Raw genomic sequence first — 25,425 nt, 5'->3', positions numbered from 1 at the left:
TCACCTCAGGTCATTCAGTCCACAGCTAAAGAACAGACCGGGATCTACGCTAACAAGAGGAGAAGGTGAGTTAACTTTTTTTATTATTTTTAACCCTCCAGCACTATTATACTAAGCATTCTGTATTCAGAATGCTATTATTTTCCCTTATAACCATGTTATAAGGGAAAATAATACAATCTTCAGAACATCAATCCCAAGCCTGAACTTCTGTGAAGAAGTTCGGGTCTGGGTACCAAACATGCGCGATTTTTCTCACGCGAGTGCAAAACGCATGACAATGTTTTGCACTCGCGCGGAAAAATCGCGCATTTTCCCGCAACGCACCCGCCTCTTATCCGGGCAAAAAACATGACGCCCGTGTGAAAGAGGCCTAAGTGTACTTGTGTAAATGTATCGTTGTTATAGCTGCCCCCCCTACTTTTGTCCTGGCCCCCAGTGTGCCCCCCCAAAATTTGAAAGCTAGAGACGCCACTGCTCAGTATACTGCAGATGGGGCTGCTCGTTTATAGGTACCAGGGGCAACAAGAAGGCTGCAAACCCCCGGAGCAAAGACTTATAAGAATTTTATCTTTATTTTTATTATTTATTATATTGCTTTTATCATGATTGTGCTGAAAAGTACTTTCAGTTCTCTTGCATATTGCAAAAAAAATGCTAATTTTAATAAGCCTCTTGGGCGGATTTTAAAAGCTATCATAGTCAAGCTTCACTGCAGACCAGTGTGAGTGTATTCTCTGTATGCCGCTATACAAGTACAGTTTATACACTGTAAATAATGTGTTCTAATTGAATATGTAAAGAAAATTCCAATCCCTTTACATCTATCTCTGTTGTTGGAGTTACGGTTCTTTGTCTTTACTTATCTTTGCCTGCAACTGGCTGTCTGAGCACTCCAGACGTCATCAATCACAGGTACTGGCTTGTAGGCATCCGGAGATAACATAATGCATTGACCCATCCTGATGCAAAGGGTCAGTACAAAATGGAAAAAGTAACTGAAAGTTTATAAAGAGGAGTTCTGCTTGAGATACACGAGTCAAATAAGGAAAATAATGTGCAGATAAGTCATAAATGTGACAAAAAAGGGATACTTTATTACAACAGAGATCAAAAGTGGCACTGGAATGCCTGGGCACTAGGGGAAAGTTCCCAAGTCACCTACCTGCCCAGACAGCAAGACGTCATGGCACATAGTGAGCAGTAGTCTTAATGGGGTATTCCCGTCTGGGACATCTCTAGAACCCGCACCTTTCTTCAGAAAAGGCCCCCAAAGTGAAAGGAGAGCAGGCGCGAAGGTGCGACCACCCTCTGTTCATCACTAGAGTTCCGAAAATAGCGTAGCACTGGCCCAGACTGGCAGTCTCGTAGAGGTGATTGGACGGGTGGCCACGCTGACCCAGCTTGCTGTCCATTCACCGTTATGGGACTTTCAAATACAGATGAGCATGTTTGCCTATTTTCATAGCAATAAATGGAGAGCAAGTGTGCAGTGTGCCCTCCTTGACTTCGGGGGGCCCCATTCTGGAGAAAGGATCAGGTCACAGAGGTGAGACCTGCACCTATCTGATATTGATGGTATATCCTAGTGATATCCATAAATATCCCAGATGGGCAAACATCTTTAATCTGGTGCATCACAGTGGCTGAGGGAATGTATATGTGTGGGTGCCGGCAGACACTGCAAAGATAGGGAACAGAGATTACACAACTCCGTCATTTAACCCTTTAGATGCCACGATCAATAGAGTTCACAGGATCAGTGAGGTAAGGCAGAGGGATGTTGCTCCCTCTCCCTTTCGGTCGGAGGCACCACAGTGAAATTGCGGAGCTCCAGTTGGCTACTATAGTGACCTGGGAGCTGCTGAAGCTTCCCAGGACTTCCATGGTAAGCTTCCTGCTAAGCTGTGCATGAGGCAGAGCTCTGGACCCCCCGCAGATCTGAAGTAACACAAATTATTTCCATAATTCTAAAAAGTCTTATTGAGATACTGTTAAAAATTCAACTTCAAGTCTTATCTCATGTGTTTTTCATGTTCTGTATCTGCTAAGGAAGAGAAATGGGTTGCACTCGTCGTCCACAGGGTGAGGTCCTTCAGTGGAGTGGATGTAATCCAAAACACACTTAGGCCTCTTGCACACGAATGTTGTGCATCCAGTCCGTGCATTGGGGACTGCGATTTGCGGTCCCCAATGCACAAGCATTGTACGTGCGGCGGCCGGGATGGATCGAGACCCATTCAACCTGAATGGGTCCGTGATCCATTCGCACCGCAAACAAGTTTGCCCCCCCCTCCATCTTTGCAATGTAGATTGTCTACTGATTACTTGTATACTGATTGCTTACTTATTACTCTCTAGCTGTTCCTATATAAGCCTTTTGGATCTGGACTACCCTTTATCCCTTTTTTGACTCCATATTCCTAGTCTGTCCAGCTCAGGTTATGTACAATAGCTGTACTAAAACTGGCCGTCAGCAACACAGCCCTATACAGGTCTTTGGCCTGCATTTCCTTATCCCCACGTATTGACTTACTGATCCTTTATGAGTAATTGAACTAATCATGTTATGCTTTTTCTTGCTTCTGTACTTAAAGGGAACCTGTCACCGGGATTTTGGGTATAGAGCTGAGGACATGGGTTGCTAGATTGCCGCTAGCACATCCGCAATACCCAGTCCCCATAGCTCTGTGTGCTTTTATTGTGTAAAAAAAATGATTTGATACAGATGCAAATTAACATAAAAGAGTCATATCTTACTTGTGTGACTAGAGAAGAGTCATATTTTCAAGCTCTGACTCATCTCAGGTTAATTTGCATATGTATCAAATCTTTTTTTTTTTTACACAATAAAAGCACACAGAGCTATGGGGACTGGGTATTGCGGATGTGCTAGCGGCCATCTAGCAACCCATGTGCTCAGCTCTGTACCCAAATCCCGGTGACAGGTTCCCTTTAATAATTAATAGACTCTTTTTTGTTTCATTTAGTGACTTTTGTGACCAAGGTCTGGATTTGACCGAAACGTCAAGGTTTATAGTCACATTTCATAACAGGCATTCCTTTTCTTTTGTGCCTATATACTATATGGAAGATATGTCATAATAAAATCATTTTTATTTGCATGAAAACCTTAAGTGTGCAGTGGTACTTCTCCCATTAAGTGTATCTGCTAAGCTGCGTTCACATCTAGATTTCTGCTGCCATTTCAAATATGTCGGAAATATGAAAAGCACAAGTGTTTTTTGCTACTTTTTGTTAATTAGGTGGTGTTTTTTGTATAGGTGGTGTTGGAGCTCTTGATCTTTTGGAGGCATTTTGGCATCTCCTTTATAGGGGGAAAATACCATGAAGTAAACGCTAGTGGGCAAACACCACTGATACCTGAAGGGGTTATGCAGGCAGTATATTCAGAATAGGTAATCAATGTCTGATCGGCGGGGTGTGACACCTGACACCCCCGCTAATCAGCCGTTTGAAGAGGAGGCGGTGCTCTATACACTTGCGCTACGTGTCGTCTCCCCTGAAGCGGTGGTGTAGTGTAAGAATTGAATGGAGTAAGTACTTGTAATTACACTGCACTTTCGAGATGTCGGGCAGTGTAATAACCAGGACGCAGTGCAGCCTCCTCTTCAAACAGCTTGTCGGCAGGGGTGCCGAGTGTCGGGCCCCCATGATCAGATATTGATGAGAATAGGTCATCAATATAAACAGGCTGCAGAGCCCCTTTAAGTGAGACCTGTTGGCAGATATATGACACTATGAACTGCCTGGTATTACTAATTATATCTAAAACAACAAAGCAACCGTTACTCTGTATTTTTCACACTCAGCAAGGATCACATGAATTATGAGTGGGCAACCATTCAACCACAAGAACTTGGATTTGCTACTCATATCGGGAGCCAACGTGGAGTGCTCCATAAAACATGCAGGCATGGCTGATGGTCTTATGGCCATACACTTACAAAGCACCTTTATGACTTTTAGTATGCTCCTTGGATAGGTTAGTATATGATATGAAAGCTTATTAAATGCTGCTAAAATAATCGATTTTATCACAATCCATGTTGTGTTGTTACACCCCCCCAGAGACATATTTGCTGCTATTAGGTAGACCAGTCTGTAGACAGCTACATTCAGATCGACCTCGCTAGCATCTGTATACGGATTAAAGGGGGTTATTACATGATTAAACAGGTTGTACCCAAAAATAAATACTCATTTTTAAAACCAGCATTTGAATACTATTGTAACTGATTTAATTAAAGATGTAATGTAGCCACTGAGTTATTCAATAAAATGTATCTGTATAGCGCCACCATTTTGTTCTTTTCCTCATCTCTCTGTGTTCTTTCTCAGCGGTGTGTCCTTCCTGCTGCCGCTTTCTCCCTGTAAGGGCTCATGCACACGAATGTGGTTTGGTTCCACATTTGAAACGCAGCTCGGATGCGGACCCATTCACTTCAATGGGGTCGCAAAATATGCGTGCAGCACTCCGTGTGCTGTCCGCATCTGTTGCTCCATTCCACGGGGGCCGCAAAAAAATAGAACGTGTCCTATTTTTGTCTGTTTTGCGGACAAGAATAGGCATTTTTATTATGGGCATCCCGTTGCGATCCGAAAATTTGGTAGTAAGCACACGGGCTGCATCCATGTTTTGCGGATCCACAATTTGCGGACAGCAAGACATGACGCGGTCGTGTGTATGAGCCCTAACTGTCACAGCTTCTAACAGAAAACTGAATTTTTTTGTAAAGCTGATAGGATGATTTTCTATTGGGCGGTTGATTTCAATGGGGATTGAAACACAAAACAAGAGTTAATGTAAATCGGTAAAAATCCTAGGGTCAGCTTCGGAAAACCACTGTGTGACTGTACTGTAAAAAAAGATTATTCATAATTATTTCATGGGAAATTCGGAAATGAAGCAAAATTCACAACAGAATTTGTGCTGCCAAAAATTCACCTTGTGTGATTGTACCCTTAAAGGGGTTGTCCAGGTTTATTTTTAACCTCCTCAGTCCAGCAGTACCTGATGAAATCTATACTTACCTGCTATCCGGTGCTCCAGTCTGGCTTTGTGGCTCCCAGGCTATCTTCACTGAACTTCCGGTCTCTGTGTGTGAACTTCCAAATAGATCCAGCAGTGATGTGCCACCGAGGGACACGTCACCGCTGAGGCCAGCTGCAGCAGCACACTTGACCCCCGACTGTGCGGAAGTTGATGGACTGAATCAGAAGTGCAGTGAAGACAATCCAGGAGTCATGAAGTGGGAATGGAGTAGCAGGAAGCAGGTAAGTATAGATTTCTTCACAGGTACTTATGGATTGAGGGGAAGAATTAAGGAGTGCTAACTTAATTAAAGGGGTTGTCCGGGTTCAGAGATGAACCCGGATATATCCCGGTTTTCACCCAGGCAGCCCCTCTGATATGAGCATTGGAGCATTACATGCTGAATTGCGCAGGGCAAGGACTTTTTTGTTTACATTTTTCACTGCTAGGAGGAGGCTTCCACCTAGCAGTATTCCCAATGATGTCACCGGCTCTGATGGGCGGGCTTTAGCACTGCCCTAGCCGTTTTATAGGCTAGAGCAGCACAAAAGCCTGCCCATTAGTGCCAGTGACGTCACCGGGCTTACTGCCAGGTGGAAGCCTCCTCCTAGCTTACCCAAGGAAAGCCTGGTACGTCTCTGCATCTCCAAAAAAAGCCCTTATCCTGCGTCATTCAGTGCAAGGCAAGGGAGAGCACTGGAGCATTAAATGCTCCGATGCTCATATCAGAGGGGCTGAGTGGGGGAAGATGGGGATATGACCCCCTTAAGGAGCTATTTATCCCCTGGTGGTCAATCCACCTCTGCCTACAACTCAACAATGGGAATAAAAGGAAGCCTCCATGCCCCTCTCCAGGTATGTAAAGCATCAAAAGACTGAATAAACAGTGATGGCCAGTTCGCATTGTTCACCCGCGAACACATGCAGGCTGCCATCTTTTCTCACAAGTCCGGCGAGGCACAGGTAAGCCCTTACCTGTGCGCGAGCTGGTCTGAAACAAATACAGGGAGGCAGTTCCGAGAACAGCCCGATGAAGGCCCCCGGCGGCTGTTCTCGGAACTGCCTGCTCCCGGTGACCGCATTTGATTTCAGACCAGCTCGCGACACAGGCACAGGTAAGGGCTTACCTGTGCCTCGCCGGACTTGTGAGAAAAGATGGCAGCCCGCATGTGTTCGCGGGTGAACAATGCGAACTGGCCATCACTTTGAATAAACAGCAGAAAGATACATACATGATGGGATCAACAAAGTCATACCTAACCAATACATGAAATGTCTTCATGGCTGTGTGGCTCAGTGGTTAGCACAGGTGCCTTGCTGCGCTGCATGGACAACATCTGCATAGAGTTTGTATGTTCTTCCCAGGTTTGCGTGGGTTTCCTCTGAGTTTTCCAGTTTCCTCCCACACTTCAAAGACATACTGATAGGGAACTTAGATTTTGAGCTCCACTTGGGACAGTGAGTGATGATAATGTCTGTAAAGCGCTGCGGATTATGTCAGTGCTATATAAGTGTGTAAAATAAACATTTAGTGACCTGAACAGAGCCCCCATCTATACTACAAATGTTATAAAATAATTCTAATGGAACAGTGCTATAACATATATTGCATAGTATTTTAAAACGGCCCAATAGCATGATAAAATTATAAAATCCCCCATCAAGGGTTATGGTGACATTGACTCCCTGGGACAGTAGTTCACCAATGCCCACAAACATAATCCAGATCCCAAGTTGAAAAGAGACAAAAAACTAGTGGGAGATCATGAGCAACTAGTTAGGCCTCTTGCACGCGACCGTATGGCTTTTTCAGTATTTTGTGGTCCGCAAAAAATACAGATGATGTCCGTTTTTTGCGGAACAGAACAGCTGGCCCCTAATAGAACAGTACTATCCTTGTCTGTTATGCGGACAATAATAGGACATGTTCTATCTTTGAACGGAACGGAAAAACGGAAATATGGAAACGGAAGGCATACGGAGTACCTTGCATTTTTTGTGTGGATCCATTGAAATGAATGGTTCCATATATGGTCCGTATACGGAACGTAAAAAACAGAACATAAACGAAAAAAAATAAACGTTCGTGTGCAAGAAATCTTAGGGCTCGTTCACACGACCGTATGTGTTTTTATCAGTGTTTTGCAGTCAGTTTTTTCCGGATCCGTTTTTTTTTTTTTTTCAGTAGTGTTTCTGGTTCCTTTCCCTTTTTTTTTTATTCCGTTTTTCTGTATGGCATATACAGTATACAGTAATTTCATAAAAAAATTGGGCTGGGCATATCATTTTCAATAGATGGTTCCGCAAAAACGGAACGGATACGGAAGACATATGCAGTACATTCCGTATGTGTTCTGTTTTTTTTTGTAGACCCATTTACTTGAATGGAGCCACGGAATGTGATTTCCAGGCAATAATAGGACATGTTCTATCTTTAGACGGAACGGAAAAACGGAAATACTGAAACGGAATGCATACGAAGTACATTCAGTTTTTTTTTTTGCGGAACCATTGAAATGAATTGTTCCATATATGGACAGTATACGTAACTCAAAAAACAACCCCTTTCCGGAACGCAAAAACGTTCGTGTGAACGAGTCCTTAAACTGAATCTGTCACCAGCATTCTGTGTCTATCTCTGCACCTTTAAATTATAAGAGATGATTATTATTTCACTTTCTGTGGTCTGCCCTTCCCTGGATGCTTTGTCGCTGCCTGGTCTGTCAATTAAAGCAGCAAGGGAGGGGCTGACCACCGAAAGAAGTGGAGCTTGGGTGCAACAAGAACAATGGCGATGCCCTCATTGCTCCAAGGGCCTAATTTTCATATTAAAAATACAAAAATGATGATCACTCCGGAATGGAGCCTAGAATTGGGGCTGAAACGATTACTCGATTGAATCGAGTAATTCGACACAAAAAATTATCGATGCACATTTTTTGCATTTAGGATTCGTTTGTGTCATGTGACCACGGAGCGGGAGTGAAGCGCTTGCTTTTACTCACCGCTCCGTGGTCATCCGCCGGCCCACGCCGCGCTGTACTGTATCCTGACACATTGTCAGGTCATAGTGTACGTAAGCGCGCACTATGACCTGACGCTATCTGACGTCAGGACTACAGTGCAGTGCACTGGAGGAGCTTTGGAGCGGCGCCCCTACAGTAAAGGTAAATAATGGCGCTGGGAGGGGGAGATGATGGCACTGGGGGGCAAGCTGGTGGCACTGGGGGGAACCTCGTGGCACTGAGAGGGCAGCTGATGGCACGGGGGGAGGCTGATGGCACTGAGGGGGCAGCTGATGGCACTGAGGGGGCAGCTGATGGCACTGAGGGGGCAGCTGATGGCACTGAGGGGGCAGCTGATGAGTTTTTATAAAGAAAAACATTCTTTTAATTAGTTTTTTGTTATTAGAGTCCTCGATTAATCGATAGAATACTCGATTACAAAAATAGTCGATAGCTGCAGCCCTACCTCGGATCATCAAAAATCCCCAAAAACTTTGGTGGACCTAGCCTATTCACTCATGACATGGTTAGTTGAGGGTAATGAAAAGCCAGACTTTTTCTTGGCAATAGCGAGTGGTTGTCAGGGATTAGAGAAGCGGGATCCAAACCAATTACCAGCTAATCTTCTGTTCAAAAATGGGTTATGTACAATAAAATGCAAAAGTCACGGTCATTCTGATTAGAATCTTCTATATATGTCAAGTGATGCCTCCATGCTGTAACTGAGAACACTTTTATGTAAATGAGGGCTTTTTTGAAAATATAATTATAAAATATAATTAACACAACTCACTTGCTCTTCAGTGTTACATAACTAAACATGAGTAAATAGACCCAGCCATTTGTGTGATTAATATCCAGCTCTTTATGATTAGCATCCATGCTGCATTATAAAGCGTGGGTGATTCCAGCAGAGAACCTTACATTTTAATATTGAGCGCCTCGCACAAGCATCGACAGTATAATATTTTGTAGATAAGAAAAGCCAGGGAGGTCACAATCAAATTAAATCTCATAAAAAAAAAAAAAAGAAAATACAAATAGAGATGGTGATCTCCTGACAGAGAGCTGCTTTCCCCAGGATGAATATCACTCTGCAGTTATTAGGTTTCATCAATTCGAACATAAAGACAGGCTTTGAGATAATGTGCCCATTCTGTGTATGATGGCAAGCTGCCCATCGTCTATCCTTTTATATGGAGAATTTAATTTCCCAGCAACAGGTGATGGGAGCCTGTAACTCAGAAGCAATCATCCCTTACTAACCTTCCATGGGGGTATTATTATCCGGTCGGTTTGCAAACACCACGTCCACGTATTCCAGCTGCATCCTCTGGAGAGAGCCCTTTAATCCTACAAGCAGAGAAAGATGAAAACATACGGCAAGAGAGAAGCTTAAATGAGGTACTTACCTGACCCCTAATATAATCACTTCATCTGTCCTAAATTGCTCTCTCTGAGGCATATTTAACATATGGCACAAAGTCGCCTAAAGTGGAAGTATCAAAATGTGTATTTTTCCTATCCTCTGAAGAAAATAACATTTCTTCTCTTCATTTAGGGTTGCAATTAACACACACGCATATATACTGTGTGTATATATATATATATATCTCTATATATTTAATATATAAAGCTGAGTGTATGTATGTCTGTGTGTGTATGTATGTTCGCTAAAGGAATCCGCACCGTCGCATTTACAATCACAAAATTTGGCACACAGGTACATCAGATGTCCGGGAAGGTTTTAGACCGGGTCTCAGCTCTCTAGCACATACCTTTCCTGAGATATTCCCCCAAAAATGCAAATATGACACATCACATGACCTACATTAGCCAATAGAAGCCTGCAGGTCTTTCTCTTCATATCCCAACTGCCATACACACGGTCACATGTCCCTTTTTAGCCAATAGAAGCTCGCAGGCCCTTAGTCTCCACATACACAGTTTTACACCAGGTTTCCATAACAACCCAGCCATTTTTCTTGACTGCTGCAGGTCAGTTTTAAAGCGGCAGGGCGCTGTCAATGACACTGTTAAGGGAGCGGAGTGCTGTGGAAGTCACAGTTCAGGGGCAGGTAGGGTGTCCATTCAGGCCACTCTCAAAAGACAGACTTAAAATCCCCACCCCCAGGTCCCCGATGGGGATGGAAAAAATGAAGGTAAAAATCAACTTCTGTCAGCTGCAGTGGTGGGAGGAAGGGTGACTTTCTCCCTGTAGCTCACACTCAGACAGCACAGTGCTGCTGTCTGAGAGTGAGCTGTTCAAAAGAACATCCCTTTATCTGTCCAGGCCCTGCACCGGACGGAGGACAGGGAGTCTGAAAGCTGGACTGTCCGGCCTAAAACCGGACCTCTGGCTACCCTAGGGGCAGGCTAATGTGGAGGTCACAGTTAAGTGGAGGGTCCGCTATGGAGATCAGTGTTAAGGGGCAGATTGCTGTAGAGGCCACTGTTAAGGGGACGGGGTGTTGTGGAAATCACTGTTAAGGAGATTGGGTACTGTGGAGGTCACTAATAAAGGGGCGACCGCTGTGGAGGGGTGGGCTGCTGTGGATGTTACTGTTAAGGGAGCGGGATGCTGTCGAGGTCACTGTTAAAGGGATGGGCTGCTATGGAGGTCCCAGTTAAAGGGGCGGGCGCTGTGGAGATCTCTGTTAAGGGGACAGGGAACTGTGGAGGTCACAGTTAAGGGGACAGACCGCTATGGAGGTCAGTATTAAGGGGAGGGGTGCTGTAGAGGTCACTGTTAAGGGGGCGGGGTGTTGTGGAGGTCACATTTTAAGAGAGCAGAGCTCTGTAAGAGGTCACTGTTAAGGGGGCGAACTATTGTGGAAATTACTGTTAACGAGACGGGGTACTGTGGAGGTTATTAATAAAGGGACGGCCGCTGTGGAGGTCACTGTTAAAGGGGAGGGCGCTGTGGATGTTACTGTTAAGGGGGCAGGCCGCTGTGGAGGTCACTGTGGATACTGTTGATATCTTTTAACGACACACAAACAATAAATTAAATAGATGAAATATACCTGTGCAATGGTCCTTCTGCTAGTATATATATATATATATATATACATTTATATATGTAATACCCCGAACTGGTATTACCATTTCTGCACTATGCTACTGTCTCTAATGGTCTAACATTAATGCCATCTTCTTATTTATTTGCAGGTCCTTAACACTGTGCATTCATAATCCTGTCATGGAACAGTTTTGTACATGTAATATGTCTGGTTAACCAGCAGATGGCAGTGTATCCGTTTCCTACCAAAGGGAGTGGTTGCAGTTCTAGTTTATTCCAGTTTAGACTCGATAGTGGAGCTGAGAAGACACAAAAGAGGTAGCAGCAAGAGGAAAAAGTTCTCCGGCTGCGGCAGGAGTCTCTCCAAAGGGAAGTAGCTCATAGAGTACCCTGACTCCTTGCTAATTTATTTACTGAGTGTCAGGAGGGGGACAGCAGCCAAAGGCACCCCAATCCAGGGATACCAGAACCAACCGAAAGTTCAGTAACCAGATCCAAGTCAAGTTTGGGACAGCAGAGTTAGGGCTTGTTCACATCACCGTTATGTATTCCGTAATGGTTTTCGTTATAACATGGTTATAACGGAAAATAATGAAATCCATAAGACGGAAATCATAACGGAAACCTTTAGAGGCATTCTGTTTTGATCCGTCATAATAGAAGTATATGGGCAAGCATAACGGATCCCTCTGGTTTCCGTTATGCTGGAGGAAAAACAAAGTTCTGTTGACATAAAATGCCTAAAATTGGGGATGGTTAATACTTGACAACAGTACCGACTTTGCAGTGACTGTCCTTGAATTTCAAAGACAGCCCTGGCAAATAGTGAAGAGAGGTCTACGGATACCTCTGATGTACTTTGAATGCAGAAATACATGAAAAAAAAAAAGGAAAAATAAGACAGAATTACCTTCAATAATGTGCTTTCTTGACAGGCCTCTCTCAGTTTCTGCTCTAGAGAAATTACACAGATCGGTATGATGTAAAGGTTAAATAGAATTCCTGAAATTAAGCTAGGACACATGGATAGAAGTCTTCTTCAAAATTGCATTATAGAACAAATAGTTAACCAGTACGACAATATTATTCCCATTTTATACTGCGATATGCAATCTTTCCTCATAGGGAGTGATGTGAAAATAGTCTTTGATAAAATACTGTATTCTTTCTACAGTAATTTTGCCATTACTCCCCACGAGACTATTAATATATAACCGGTGCATAAGTATTTGTTATGCCATTTCTCCAAACTATGCTAATGTAAATGAGGCCTGAGTGCGTTTATTTTTGATTGTGCTCATTCCAGTAAATTTATATTGAGCCTAAGAGAAATGCTATAGATAGGGATGTCAAGTCATAATCATTTTCTAATATTACGATAAGCACATTACTGTTACTATAAGGAAAGTGACAGCACTTACTTTCCTCCCCAGTATAATTTAGTTGTAATGACCAGGCTTGATCTCCTGTAGGAAAAAAAAAAAAGTTGTAAAAATTACTTTTTATATATCTCCTTTACCCTTACTTATAGCAGTTACTTGCTTTACTCATCACCACAGTTTTTGTATTCAAGTTCTCAATTTAAATCTTTCCATATATGGATATGACATCTTGGCCCGTTTGTCATGCGCAGTAGGGTTTGCCGCACAGCACGAGGTATGTCTAGTGTGGGCAAAAAATGTATTAGCGCATGAGGCGTTCAGAATACCGGAATGCCGGATCCGTCGTTCCGTTATGCGCATGATCCGTTTTGCCGGATGACACCGGAACGACGGATCCAGCATTTCAATGCATTTTTTCCGACTGATCAGGCATTTTTAAGACTGATCAGGATCCTGATCAGTCTTACTAATGCCATCAGTTAGCATACATTTTGCCTGATCCGGCAGGCAGTTCCGGCGACGGAACTGCCTGCCGGATCTCTCTGCCGCAAGTGTGAAAGTAGCCTAAAATGGATATGAGATTATGTATTATTATACCACTGTCACTGTTGTAAGCACTTGATATTTTTGTATCTCTAATGATTTAGAATTTGATTTATAATCATGTTGTTCACTTTGTAATCATCTTAATATGTTTATTATCAATTATAAAACACTTATGTATTCAGCTGTATTTGAATGTGTTGGGAGCACTATTATCACTAGCTTGACAAAGGCTCCATTGAGAGAGCTGAAATGCTGCATTGGGTATTCACCTATTCACTAGAAGACCAGAGTGCTGCCTTACTTTTTTCGTTACAAATTCATCGTTCTATGTCCTAGGAATAAAAAAGGGAGTTCTGCTGTTTATTTTCTTTCTCTCTCTCTCTCTCTCCATATATATTTTCCAAAAAATAGAGCAGCACTCCAGGATGAGAAAGGCTTCATGTTGGAGCCGAAACGTTGCGTCACCAATGGGTGAATAAACCACTATTTTCCATATTTTCCTGGAGTGCTGCTCTATTTTTTGGACTGTTTATAGGTTGGTGCTGCCTTACTTTTTCTATTATATATATATAAATTTATATATATAGATATATAGAAAAATAAGGCAGCACAGAGGATTCAATCAGTGGAAGGGTGCACGGCCCAAAGGATAAGCAATCCTTTTAATACAAAAATATCAAAAATAGGCAGCACTCCAGGAAATTAACGAATAAACAATCACCTTTTATTCACCAATGTGGGCAGCGCAATGTTTCGGCTCAGCACTAGAGCCTTTCTCAAGCAATAAGGCTCTAGTGCTGAGCCAAAACGTTGCGCTGCCCACATTGGTGAATAAAAGGTGATTGTTTATTCATTTATTTCCTGGAGTGCTGCCTATTTTTGATATTTATATATATATATATATATATATATATATATACACACAGGAACGTAACTATAATTCATGGGGCCCCATAGAAAAATAAGATGGCACCCCCACCACCTAGTGTAAGAAAATTAAAAGAGCAGCTAAAGTAGCTAAATTATAGTCATGTGTAATAGCACAATATATCAGAAAACCCACATCTTGCACCTGATTAGATCCCTTGCTGCATTAGCACATGAACCTAACTACCGATCACACAGGCGATGTTTCTTCTTTAGGCTGGTTTCACACGGGCGTTGACCTGTGGTGACGTCACTGAGCTAATCACATGGTCCATCACCATGATGATGGATCATGTGATGTATCATGTGATGAGCACAGTGACATCACCACAGGTCCTTTAACAGGTCCTGAAGAAAGAACAGGAGACCGGCAGCTACGCTATCAATTGGAGGAGGTGAGTTAATTTTTATTTATTTTTTAACCCTCAATTGACCTTCTACTAAGCATTCTGGATTAAAGAATGCTGTTATTTTCCCTTATAACCGTGTTATAAGGGAAAATAATACAGTGAATAGACTTTCATCCTAGAAACCATGCGTGAAAATCGCACCACATCCGCACTTGCTTGAGGATGCTTGCGATTTTCACGCAGCCCTATTCACTTCTATGGGGCCTGCTTTACATGAAAAACGCACAATATAGAGCTTGCTGCGATTTTCACGCAGCGCACAAGTGATGCGTGAAAATCACCGCTCATGTGCACAGCCCCATAGAAATGAATGGGTCCGGATTCAGTGCGGGTGCAATGCGTGAGGTGAACGCATTGCACCCGCACTGAATTCTCGCCGGTGTGAAAGAGGCCTTAAGGGTTGGTGCAGCTTTCTAAGGGTATATCCACATGATCAGGTTTTCTGCAGCAGTTTTTGAAGCCAAAAAAACGATTTGTCCTTTATGCTTTCTCTCCTTTTATGATCAAAACTGAATCAAGACACCTGAACCTGTGGCTGTACCCTAAGGACGAGGTTAAAAACATAATGCAGTGCCTCCTGGAGATCCCATTCACCAGAATGCTGAGTGCCTATGGGACTCTGTGCCACTACATGTTCTGTACGTGCAGTTTGCTATGTGCGTGGACCCCAGAGCCACAGGAGTGGTATTCAGCTGGTTCTCCCGGCAAGAAGCGCTGTGCTGACCTGGTGCTATCCTGCAATCAACTGTATTGAGCTTGACAATGGTGCAGACCGATGCAAGGAAGCCATGCTTGGCCTCTGCCCTGACAGTTGGTGCCTTCTGCATGATGCAGGCGGCTCAATGACTTCATCTGAGGCTGAAGGTGTCCGGCCCCAAGAACAGTGCACCCGTCTCCCAGCGATATGAAGAACAGCAATGAAAGGATTCACTGTATAAAATATATGCTATCCAGTGACTGCTATGATTTTTTATGCAGGATTTAGATGAAATGGTTCACAGCATAACATACCACATTAACCTATCATATTGTATATATACTTTTTTTTATGAATAAGTCATTTTCATTCCTATTTGATCATATACAGTGCCTTGCAAAAGTATTCACCCCTCTTGACTTTTTTTTGTATTTTGTAAAATTACAGCCTTAAATTCAATGTTTTGTTAATCTGAATTTTATGTGATGATCAGAACACTATAGTCTAAGTTGGTAAAGTGAAATGAGAAAAATATATAAATAAAACTATTTGTTTAGAAATAGAAAACAGAAAATTGGCATGTGCGTATGTACTCACCCCCTTTGTTAGGAAGCCCATAAAAAGCTCTGGTGCAACCAATTACCTTCAGAAGTCACATAATTAGTGAAATTATGTCCACATGTGTGCAATCTAAGTGTCACATGATCTGTCATTACATATACACACCTTTTTTGAAAGGCCCCAGAGGCTGCAACACCTAAGCAAGAGGCATCACTAACCAAACACTTATCATGGGGAGAAAAACAGAACTTGATCGCACTTCCACAATGCTATGCTTTGATCTGAACTCGCTTCTCAGCGCCATATTAAAGTGTACAGCCCCCCATACTGCATGCTGTACCAGAGGCATTAGTGTACATTTTGATCAAAAGGCATAAGCCCACTCACCACGCCAAGGTCGCTTCTTTGAGTGGGACCTACTCCGACAAAAAGGTGCAGCACAATGCGGTGACAAAGCGGCACTGCCCTAGTAGGCGGCGGGACCCAGGAGCCAAACAGCAGCCCTGCTGTCCGACAATGCCACCCATGGCACTGGGTCCCACCAACCCACCAGAACAGCGCCACAAAAACAAAGGCCACCACGCAGTACTGCACCAGGTGAACAGTTGTCTAACACAACATGTCCACTACTATCAGGAGCTGCAGGTCAATGACCACTTTATGCAAACTACTGTGTAGGGGGGGCTGTACACTTTAAAATGGCGCTGAGAAGCGAGTTCAGATCAAAGCATAGCACTGTGGATGTGCGATCCAGTTTTGTTTTTCTCCCCATGATAACTAACCAAACACTGCCATGAAGACCAAGGAACTCTCCAAACAAGTAAGGGACAATGTTGTTGAGAAGTATAAGTCAGGGTTAGGTTATAAAAAAAATATCCAAATCTTTGATGATCCCCAGGAGCACCATCAAAACTATCATAACCAAATGGAAAGAACATGGCACAACAGCAAACCTGCCAAGAGACGGCCACCCACCAAAACTCACGGACCGGGCAAGGAGGGCATTAATCAGAGAGGCAGCACAGAGACTTAAGGTAACCCTGGAGGAGCTGCAGAGTTCCACAGCAGAGACTAGAGTATCTGTACATAGTTCAAAAATAAGCCGTACGCTCCATAGAGTTGAGCTTTATGGCAGAGTGGCCAGAAGAAAGCCATTACTTTCAGCTAAAAACGAAAAGGCATATGGGAGACTCCCAAAATGTATGGAGGAAGGTGCTCTGGTCTGATGAGACTAAAATTGAACTTTTTGGCCATCAAAGAAAACGCTATGTCTGTCGCAAACCCAACACATCACATCACATCACCCAAAGAACACCATCCCGACAGTGAAACATGGTGGTGGCAGCATCAAGCTGTGGGATGTTTTTCAGCAGCCGGGACTGGGAAACTGGTCAGAGTTGAGGGAATGATGGATGGTGCTAAATACAGGGATATTCTTCAGCAAAACCTGTACCATTTGAGGCTAGGATGGAGGTTCACCTTCCAGCAGGACAATGACCCCAAACACACTGATAAAGCAACACTTGAGTGGTTTAAGGAGTAACATGTATATGTGTTGGAATGGCCTAGTCAAAGCCCAGATCTCAATCCAATAGGAAATCTGTGGTCAGACTTAAAGATTGCTGTTCACAAGCTCAAACTTGAAGGAGCTGGAGCAGTTCTGCAAGGAGGAATGGGCAAAAATCCCAGTGGTAAGATGTGGCAGTCTTATAGAGACTTATCCAAAGCGACTTGGAGCTGTGATTGCCGCAAAAGGTGGCTCTACAAAGTATTGACTTTAGGGGGTGAATAGTTATGCACATTGACTTTTTCTGTTATTTTGTCCTATTTGTTGTTTGCTTCACAATAAAAAAATAAAATAAAAAAAAACATTTCAAAGTTGTGGGCATGTTCTGTAAATTAAATAATGCAAATTCTCAAACAATCCATATTAATTCTAAGTTGTGAGGCACTAAAACACGAAAAAAGTCAAGGGGGGTGAATACTTTTGCAAGGCACTGTAGATATAGACGGGATAGAGGGGTAACCTTTTAGCCAGATTGGAGAATACTGCAAATTGCATCTACAAAAGGACTGATGTGTGATGCTGGTGCACTACTGCCCCCAGCATACCCATGTAAGATTACATGTTGGTGTATGCATTATATTTGCAGGGATGTAGCGAGGTGGGGGCAGGTGGGGCATGTGCTCCGGGCGTAGAGGCTGGGGGGACGCACCAGCCCGACGGTTCTTTTCACTGCCGGGTCGTTCGTTTTCATAGTGAAGCAGGGAGCCATCCTGCTTGCTGCTGGCTGTGGAGGAGGTTATCAATATCAGATCAGCAGGGATCTGACACCCGGGACGCTCACTGATCATCTGATTGAGTTGGTCCAGTGCTTTAATGAGCGCGGTGGCCTCCTCGCAGATTAGCAAGTACAGCCCCATCCACTGGATAGCAGCGGTGCTTGATATTACAGCTCAGTCCCATTCACTTGAATGGAATTGATGTGCACCTAGGCCACATGACTGATGAATGTGATGTCAGTGGCCGAGGAAAAGTTTTGCAGCTTCTTCAAAAAACTGACTAGCGGGGGTCCCAGGTCATTAATGTCAGCATCTCAGAAAACCCCTTTAACATACCTTGCTTTCTGGAGGAGTCTAGACTCAAAGTGCACCACAGGCTACCACATAAAATCTTTTAGGTGACAAGTATGCAAGAGTCAAGAAGGAAAATTACTGAGGAGATCCACCTACAGGTCCTTACATGTCATCTTTCCAACAGCACAGCCCCCTCTTCCCCAGAGCCTTTGTGCAGCTGCACATGTGGTATGTCCGTCCCTGCTGAGACTTCCGCAAGAGCTTGTCCATAAGAGTCCAGACAAGACCTGCACTGCTATAACATGGCATGGGAATAGTATTCACTCTGAGACAACTGATGGGCCGATCTGGAGTCTTGGGTTCAGTATCTGCCTCAGGGTGACTGCTCAGTGTATAGGCAGAATTCAAGTACAGATTTGTGACAGAAAAGCTTTTCCCTTCTTGTAGAAGATGGTGCAAGAATAGTTATGGCCAATGACAGAAGCATGAGGGGTCAAATATTAAAGAGGTTATCCAGTAATATAGAATGATGACCTATCCTCAGGATTATCAGATCGGCAGGGGTCCGAGTCCCAGTACCCCAACTGATCAGTTACGAGAAGCTGCCTTGCTCATTGGATCTCTGGTGAGCGCAGTCGGCTCCCGGTATCTCTCCCAAGCACTGCGCTGTACATAGTATCACAGCTGTGCTTGGTATTGCAGCTCAGCCCCATTCACTTCAATAGGGCTGAGCTGGAACTAGGCCATGTGACTGATATACGGTGACATCACATGGCCTTTGAAGAGGCTACGGTACTCATGGAGCTCCGACCTCTTCTAACAGCTGATCGGCAGAGGTCTCAAGTGTCGGACCCCTGCCAATCTGATATTGATGACCTATCCTGGGGATAGTATGTGGGGGGAGCTGCATGCACTTTAAAAGGTGTCACTCTGTATTAGGCTTGACAAAGGCCATGTAGTAGCCAAAACGTTGCTGTTTATGTTTATGGCCCACTTTCTGTGAAGTCTGTCCAATAAAGAAGTCGCTGGAGAAGCTGCTGTTACCTGTTTGTTTGTACTGTTCTGGGGATAGATCATCATTAATATTTATTACCAGGTAGCCCCTTTAATATTTTCAGGGAGAACTATGTGGCATCAAGACATTAAAGGCTCTAGGCACCTTTGGGCAGTTTTTATCATTGCATTGTACTTTTTATGGACTAAATATCACTTTTTCAACTGGCCTTTATTAAAAAATGTCTAAATGTTTTCCTTTACAGAATTCTATTTCAGTGCATCTACAGACTATTGCTCTCTGTCTCACACTGAATGAGTCAGGGTGTAGCTATGATGGCTCTATCTGTAGCTCTTATTGCTGAATTCCTGGCAGCTCATAAACATTCATTATAGCTACATTCTTATGAGGCAAAGAAGAACCAATACAAGAAATGAAAGGATGCCTAATCATAAGATCTTGGGACTACAACACCTTCCCAATAGTACCACATACCATGATACAGTTAAAAATACCTCCCCAGTAGCATCAGATACCATGTGCAACACAAAAATACCTCCCCAACAAATCAATGCCAGTTTGTTGGAAGCCAACGTGGACAACGTTTATAATAATTTCAGAAGTGTAATATACAGTTTATATCCTGGACCATGAATAGCAGCCTGTAAGTGGTATTTGGTTATGGTTTTGCTTGCCTTTGATGTATACCCTGTAAAGGCCATAAAACTGTCCGTTTGCTGTCAACAAGTTATAAATGATACCAATGGAGAGCACAGCTATGACTGGAAGGAAAACGTATTGTTTTGAAGGGTCGTGGAAACTGCCCTTGAGGTATCAGAAAACATTTGGAGAATGCTGTACTATGGCCCTGGGGTAGTGGCTACTACCTAAAGGACTAATTCTAAGTGCAAGTACACCATCTGCAGGAAGATGCAGATCATTACAAGGACACATCTATTGTGTTGCTGGAAGCTGATTATAAAAGAAGTTAGCAGGAAGGTTGAAGAATATCTGAATAGGGGGTGGACTTGTGAATGTATGTGGGTGTGATTACAAATTCATTCTTGATATATATATATATATATATATATATATATAATGTTACATAATTAGTTAGGCACTTCCTTCCCTACCCCTTAACTGTATTTTCCCTGTGTTGCCGTTCTTTAGTTAGTTAACCTTTTATTTACAGTTCCCTGTACCATTAATAAATCCCCTTTTAAAGATCCAGAAGCTTTTGATGTTAATTTACTTTTAACTGGCACCTCAAAAGTCAGCAGATTTTACCCCAGTGCAGCACAAAATACCACCATGCATTAAGTACCTCCCCAACAACACACACTAATACCACCACCGTGCAAAACAAAATACTACTCAAACAGTACCAAATAAATAGCACCACGCAACATAAATGCCTTCCAGCAGCATTGTCTCCTGGCCAACCCTCCACCACTTGCAGCAGTATTGTCCCCCTAACCCCCCCCCCCCCCGCAGTAACATTGTCCCCTTAAGCATGCCCCTATTGGCAGTAACATTGTCCCCCTAACTACTCTTCCCCCACTGGTAGTAACACTGTCAGTTGGGGGAGAGGTAATTAGGGGGTAATTACCTCTCCCCCAACTGACAGTGACACTATCCCAATTTCAGTTTCTTGCATTATCTTGCAGATTGGCAGGATCAGTAACACTGGATGTAGAGGGAGAGTGCTTATCCTGCAGTTCTCCCTTGTACTCTGGTATCACCACAGCCAGGTTTCTTCTGCCATCCTAACCTTGAACTGCATTGATACAGTAGGGCTTGCATTATCATTGCAGTTTTTGTATTCTCACGAGGTGAAGAACTTGTGATGGTGTAATCACAGCCAGGTCCTTCAGCCCTTTTTACCTCAAAACTGCACTTATACCGCAGGTCTTGCATTATCAGTGGAGTTGCTCTTTGATCATGTCAGGTGACACCCAAAAATTTGCCCAGTAGGGCAGATTACCAGTCTGGGCATTTGGACAGCACTAATATTTTCAGGAGGCAGTATGGGTGGTATTAAGATTTTCAGAGGGTAATGTGTGGCATTATATTCAGATGTCCCTTTCTGTCACACTAATATTTTCAGGAGCACTACATATAGCAGTGAGATTTTCAGGGGGCACTATATTCCAGGGAAACTATGAGTGATCTCAATGATTTCAGGGAACACTTTGTATGGCATTGAGATTTTTAGAGGACAATGTCCTTATATTCAGGAGGCGCCATGTGTGGCAGTAATATTTTCAGTGTATACTAATGTGCAGCACTGAGACTTCCAAGGGGCACCTTGTGGCACCTTGGTGTCCCAGCATTGCACTCACAGTGCACAGTGTTGTAATTATATTCAGCGGACACAGTGTGCGGTGAATAATTTTTTAAAAGGGTGCATATGTGGATGTTTTATATTTGGGGTCACAGTGTGTGGTGCAATTCTGTTCAGTAGCTACAGCGTATGGCACTATGAAGTGTTTGTGTTAGTATAGAAGGTGAGGGAGTTCTGCAAAAGCAAGGAGCCAAAGACATGCGCGCATGATATACAGCAGAGATGACTCAAGGTAGGGGGAAGTTATCATACTGATATGAGGTCTACACCGCAGGCTCAATGCTCTCTTATCTTTGTCAGCCAAGTAGGCAACCTAATGATAAAATGTCCAATCCCTCCCCTGAGGAGCAGTGCTGGCATATCAACCAGAGATCTGTTCCACGAAGATTAGTTATTACTGTAGTGTGCATAATGTCTGTAAAAGGAAGAAATACCATTGATAACAAACATGATCTATATGACATTATTTTTATGCAGAGTGAATCTCAGAAGACTGCTTCTATTCTAAAATACTTTTTTTTTTGCTATATTTTGCTTAAAAATTAAACGAATGCTTTACGCATGTTATCCCTACTTTAAGGATAAATACATTATACAGTCTTTATTCTTCAGCATGGCTGCTCTGGCAAAGAATTGCTGTATATGTAAACACATGGCTTTAACCTATTATTAATTTAAAAAAAATGTAAGTCATCTGGTGAACATGTAAAGCACCGTAGATCTAGACAAATGGAGCAATTTCTTTTAAAGTACAGTCTGTAAAACCTGCGTCTCCATTCTATCTCTGGACACTCGATGCAATATGGTACTGATAATGTAAACCATGCAACATTTACAGACAGCAAATTCCTATAGGGAAATCCTCCAGTTTGTGTGTTCAAAGAACCAGCCCGCCGCACAGTAGTGGAGGGGGAAGGTTGTGAGGTAAACTCACCTCCAGTTCTTCTTCCTGATGATATTTCCCAAGATCACTTCTGCCCTGTGATAGAAAGAATAGAGAATGTTTTCTACAAACTAAACATCAATCTGGAAAGCAAAGAAAAAAATATTGTTGCGCTTCATCTCTTATTCATTAAATTAGGGTTTGTCCCACGAATACATTCCACATTTTATAAACCAATACCCAGAACTCATCACTTTTGTATTTGCACGTAATTTTTTTTTTTTTTTTTTATGTTCATTGAATTTTTATTTTATTTAATTTCAGCCGGGCACAGTGGTACACAAGCAGCAACGTTTCGGGCTAACATAAGCCCTTCATCTTTTTTTTTATTTTCCTTTAATTAATATATCAAAACATTACAGAATAGAAAACCAGAATACAGTCCATCAGTACACCGCTGTATATACTATATATCTGTACACACTGCATCTATTGTACCTTGTACCTCACATATCAGTATACTGCTGTATATACTATATATCTGTAGATATTGCATGTATAATACTGTGTAATATATGCTGTGTGTGTGTGTATATATATATATATATATATATATACACACACAGAGCAGTGTATTGATGTGAGACATAGAAGGTATAATACTGTAGATGCAGTGTTTACAGAAATATGTGGTCAGTTATACATTATGGTCACTGTGTGTGTGAGGTACATGAAGTAGTGGTCATTGTAACTGTCTGAAGTATTATACATGAGTGAGCAATGAGGAAAAACAGGGCTTGGGGGGGGGGGGGGGGGGTAAATGATGAAAAGTGAAGGACCTCCTCTTACCACTCCATTCCAGTCTGTATGGATCAATACAGAGCTGCTTTTTAACTTCTAATACTTGCTGTTAGGGGTTGAAGGACCTGTGATGATGTCATCACAGGTCCTGGCAGACATACCTTTGAAACCTAGGAACTGCACCATTTTGGTGCAGTTCCTTTGCTAGATTCTGCAGGACCTGTAGACCTGTGATGTTGAAGATGATGTCATCACAGGTCCTGGCAGATGCACTGTTCTAACCTGGGAATCACACTTTACACTGTGCAGTTCCCTTACAGGACCTCTGATGACATCATCAAAGGTCCTTTAGCTTTAGAAAGATAAACAGGAACAATTAGGGGGCGGGGTCTCTCCTCCACTTTGAAAGGTAGTTTGGACGGCACTCCGTAGATAAATTCCGGTGCTCAGCGGTAATTTAGTCAGTGTATAATATATAGAACCGCGGCACTCAGGTATAGAATAGATAGTTATTTATTTATCCATCCAGAAACATCGATTAAGGCCAACGTTTCGATCTCATCCCGAGATCTTGTTCACTGCCTGAGTGTAGAGGACGTCTGGTATAGTGGATGGCTGGTATCCTCCACTTTGGGCCCCTCTTTCTCAAGGGCCCCATAGCAGCTGCGTGGTCTGCCTATATGGTAGGTACGCCACTGTTACAGGCAAAGAGATACAGCTGAAAGGACAGGTCTCTGAGCTACCAGTCTAAAAGAATATAGCAGAACAATTGGAAAAAGCTACAATTTCTGGGGAAATTGTGTGAAGTGTTCTTGCCTCCACCAGTAGTCTACAACTGGAGTGGGCGGACTAACTGGGTGGAGTGGCTTGAGTAACTGTTGTGTGGTTGGAGTGGCTGGAGTAACTGTGGAAAGGTTGGACTTGGCAGATTAACTTTATGGAGTGGGCAGAGTAACTGTGTGGAGTGTTTGGAGTGAGTAAAGATAGTAAACATTACACTAACCAATTGATTGATCACATTTAAAAAGTGCACATGGCAAGCTTGATAGAGTGAGAAATGCATTTCAACTTTTATTTATTTATATAGCACATTTAACTGCAATGTTGTTGCCTAAAGTGCTTCACAGTTACATTAAAACATACATTTATAAAAACATTAGCAGCCGATTTGTGTAGGTGTGCTTGAAAATGAGGGAGTGGTGGCAGTTTAGAAATCATGTCCTGATTTTTCAGCTCATACTCAAGCTTTTGTCACTCTGCTCACACATCTGGGTTCCTATGGCAACTCACTCTACAGCAAGGGCAGAGAAGAGCGGTTAAAAACAAACTGCTCCAACTTGCTCACTTCACTGATGTAGTTTACTGATGTAGTTTAAAAATTACATCGAAGAGCTTTATATTGTGAGAATCACAAGACCCAAACCTACATTTTGATGCATAGTATGTCTCTGAAATATTAAAAATGAAAGCACAGTAGCAGTTTAGAAATTGCCCTTAAAATTTAAGGTGGCTAGAGTGGAGTTTCAATGTCAATGGGCGGCGTGAGTTGCAAACAAATGGTCATATTGTGAAAACTATCAGGACTATGGCTTAGCCGTGGACATTTTTAGTGGCAGCAGGGATAGCTGAACGTTTTCATATATAAGATTTGTGTAGGTGGGCCTGAAAATGAGGGAGTGTGGCAGTTTAGAAATCATGTCCTGATTTTTCAGCTCTAGTTTTGAACATTCCGCCATTCATTCCTATGGGACCGATTTCGCCACAAAAACGCTAATATTTCGTGAACCATTCGGCGAAACGTTCCACAAAGTAATCGTGAACAATCCGCACGTTTAGGTATATTACTGTCTATGCAGTGTAAAAACTGTGGGAGGAGTTAGGGGGGTAAATTTGGCTATAATAATAAGAATATATATGTGAGATAACGGTAAGTGGTCTTGCCATGCAAGAACACTTCATGAGGAGATGAGCAATGAATGTGGAGATCTCTGGAGCCATGTGAGGTACAGGGCTGGTTCAAGCTTTGTTAGGAAGAAATTGTCATGCATTATACGATGTCTGATTTTCATATTTTTTTTACATAAATCATGGCATAACCCATTTAACTTGTTCTGGTGTACTTTCCTGGAAGCAGAAATGCAAACGTACTTAATCCTTAGAGACCTGTTTATACTACTTAATATAAAACTCTATACATGTATAATACTAGTGAATATGTTT

At 42.7% G+C, this 25,425-nt stretch overlaps 1 protein-coding gene across 2 annotated transcripts in view; it reads right to left on the bottom strand.

Moving 5' to 3' along the window:
* The window catches only part of KCNAB1 (potassium voltage-gated channel subfamily A regulatory beta subunit 1), a 368,816-nt gene that overhangs the window by 35,324 nt on the left and 308,067 nt on the right, over nucleotides 1–25,425 (bottom strand). For both annotated transcript variants that reach the window (XM_044291952.1, XM_044291953.1), the window contains exons 5-8: nucleotides 22,456–22,500; nucleotides 12,505–12,549; nucleotides 11,994–12,037; nucleotides 9,328–9,414 (exon numbers count right to left, since the gene is read on the bottom strand). In XM_044291952.1, coding sequence (XP_044147887.1) covers nucleotides 9,328–9,414; nucleotides 11,994–12,037; nucleotides 12,505–12,549; nucleotides 22,456–22,500 — 221 coding nt within the window. The remainder of the gene's footprint in view (nucleotides 1–9,327; nucleotides 9,415–11,993; nucleotides 12,038–12,504; nucleotides 12,550–22,455; nucleotides 22,501–25,425) is intronic.

This window comes from Bufo gargarizans, chromosome 4 (genome assembly GCF_014858855.1).
Source record: "Bufo gargarizans isolate SCDJY-AF-19 chromosome 4, ASM1485885v1, whole genome shotgun sequence".
NCBI classification, from domain to species: Eukaryota; Metazoa; Chordata; class Amphibia; order Anura; family Bufonidae; genus Bufo; species Bufo gargarizans.
Note: the sequence above shows the minus strand (reverse complement) of the source record. Positions and strands in the feature narration are given on the sequence as shown.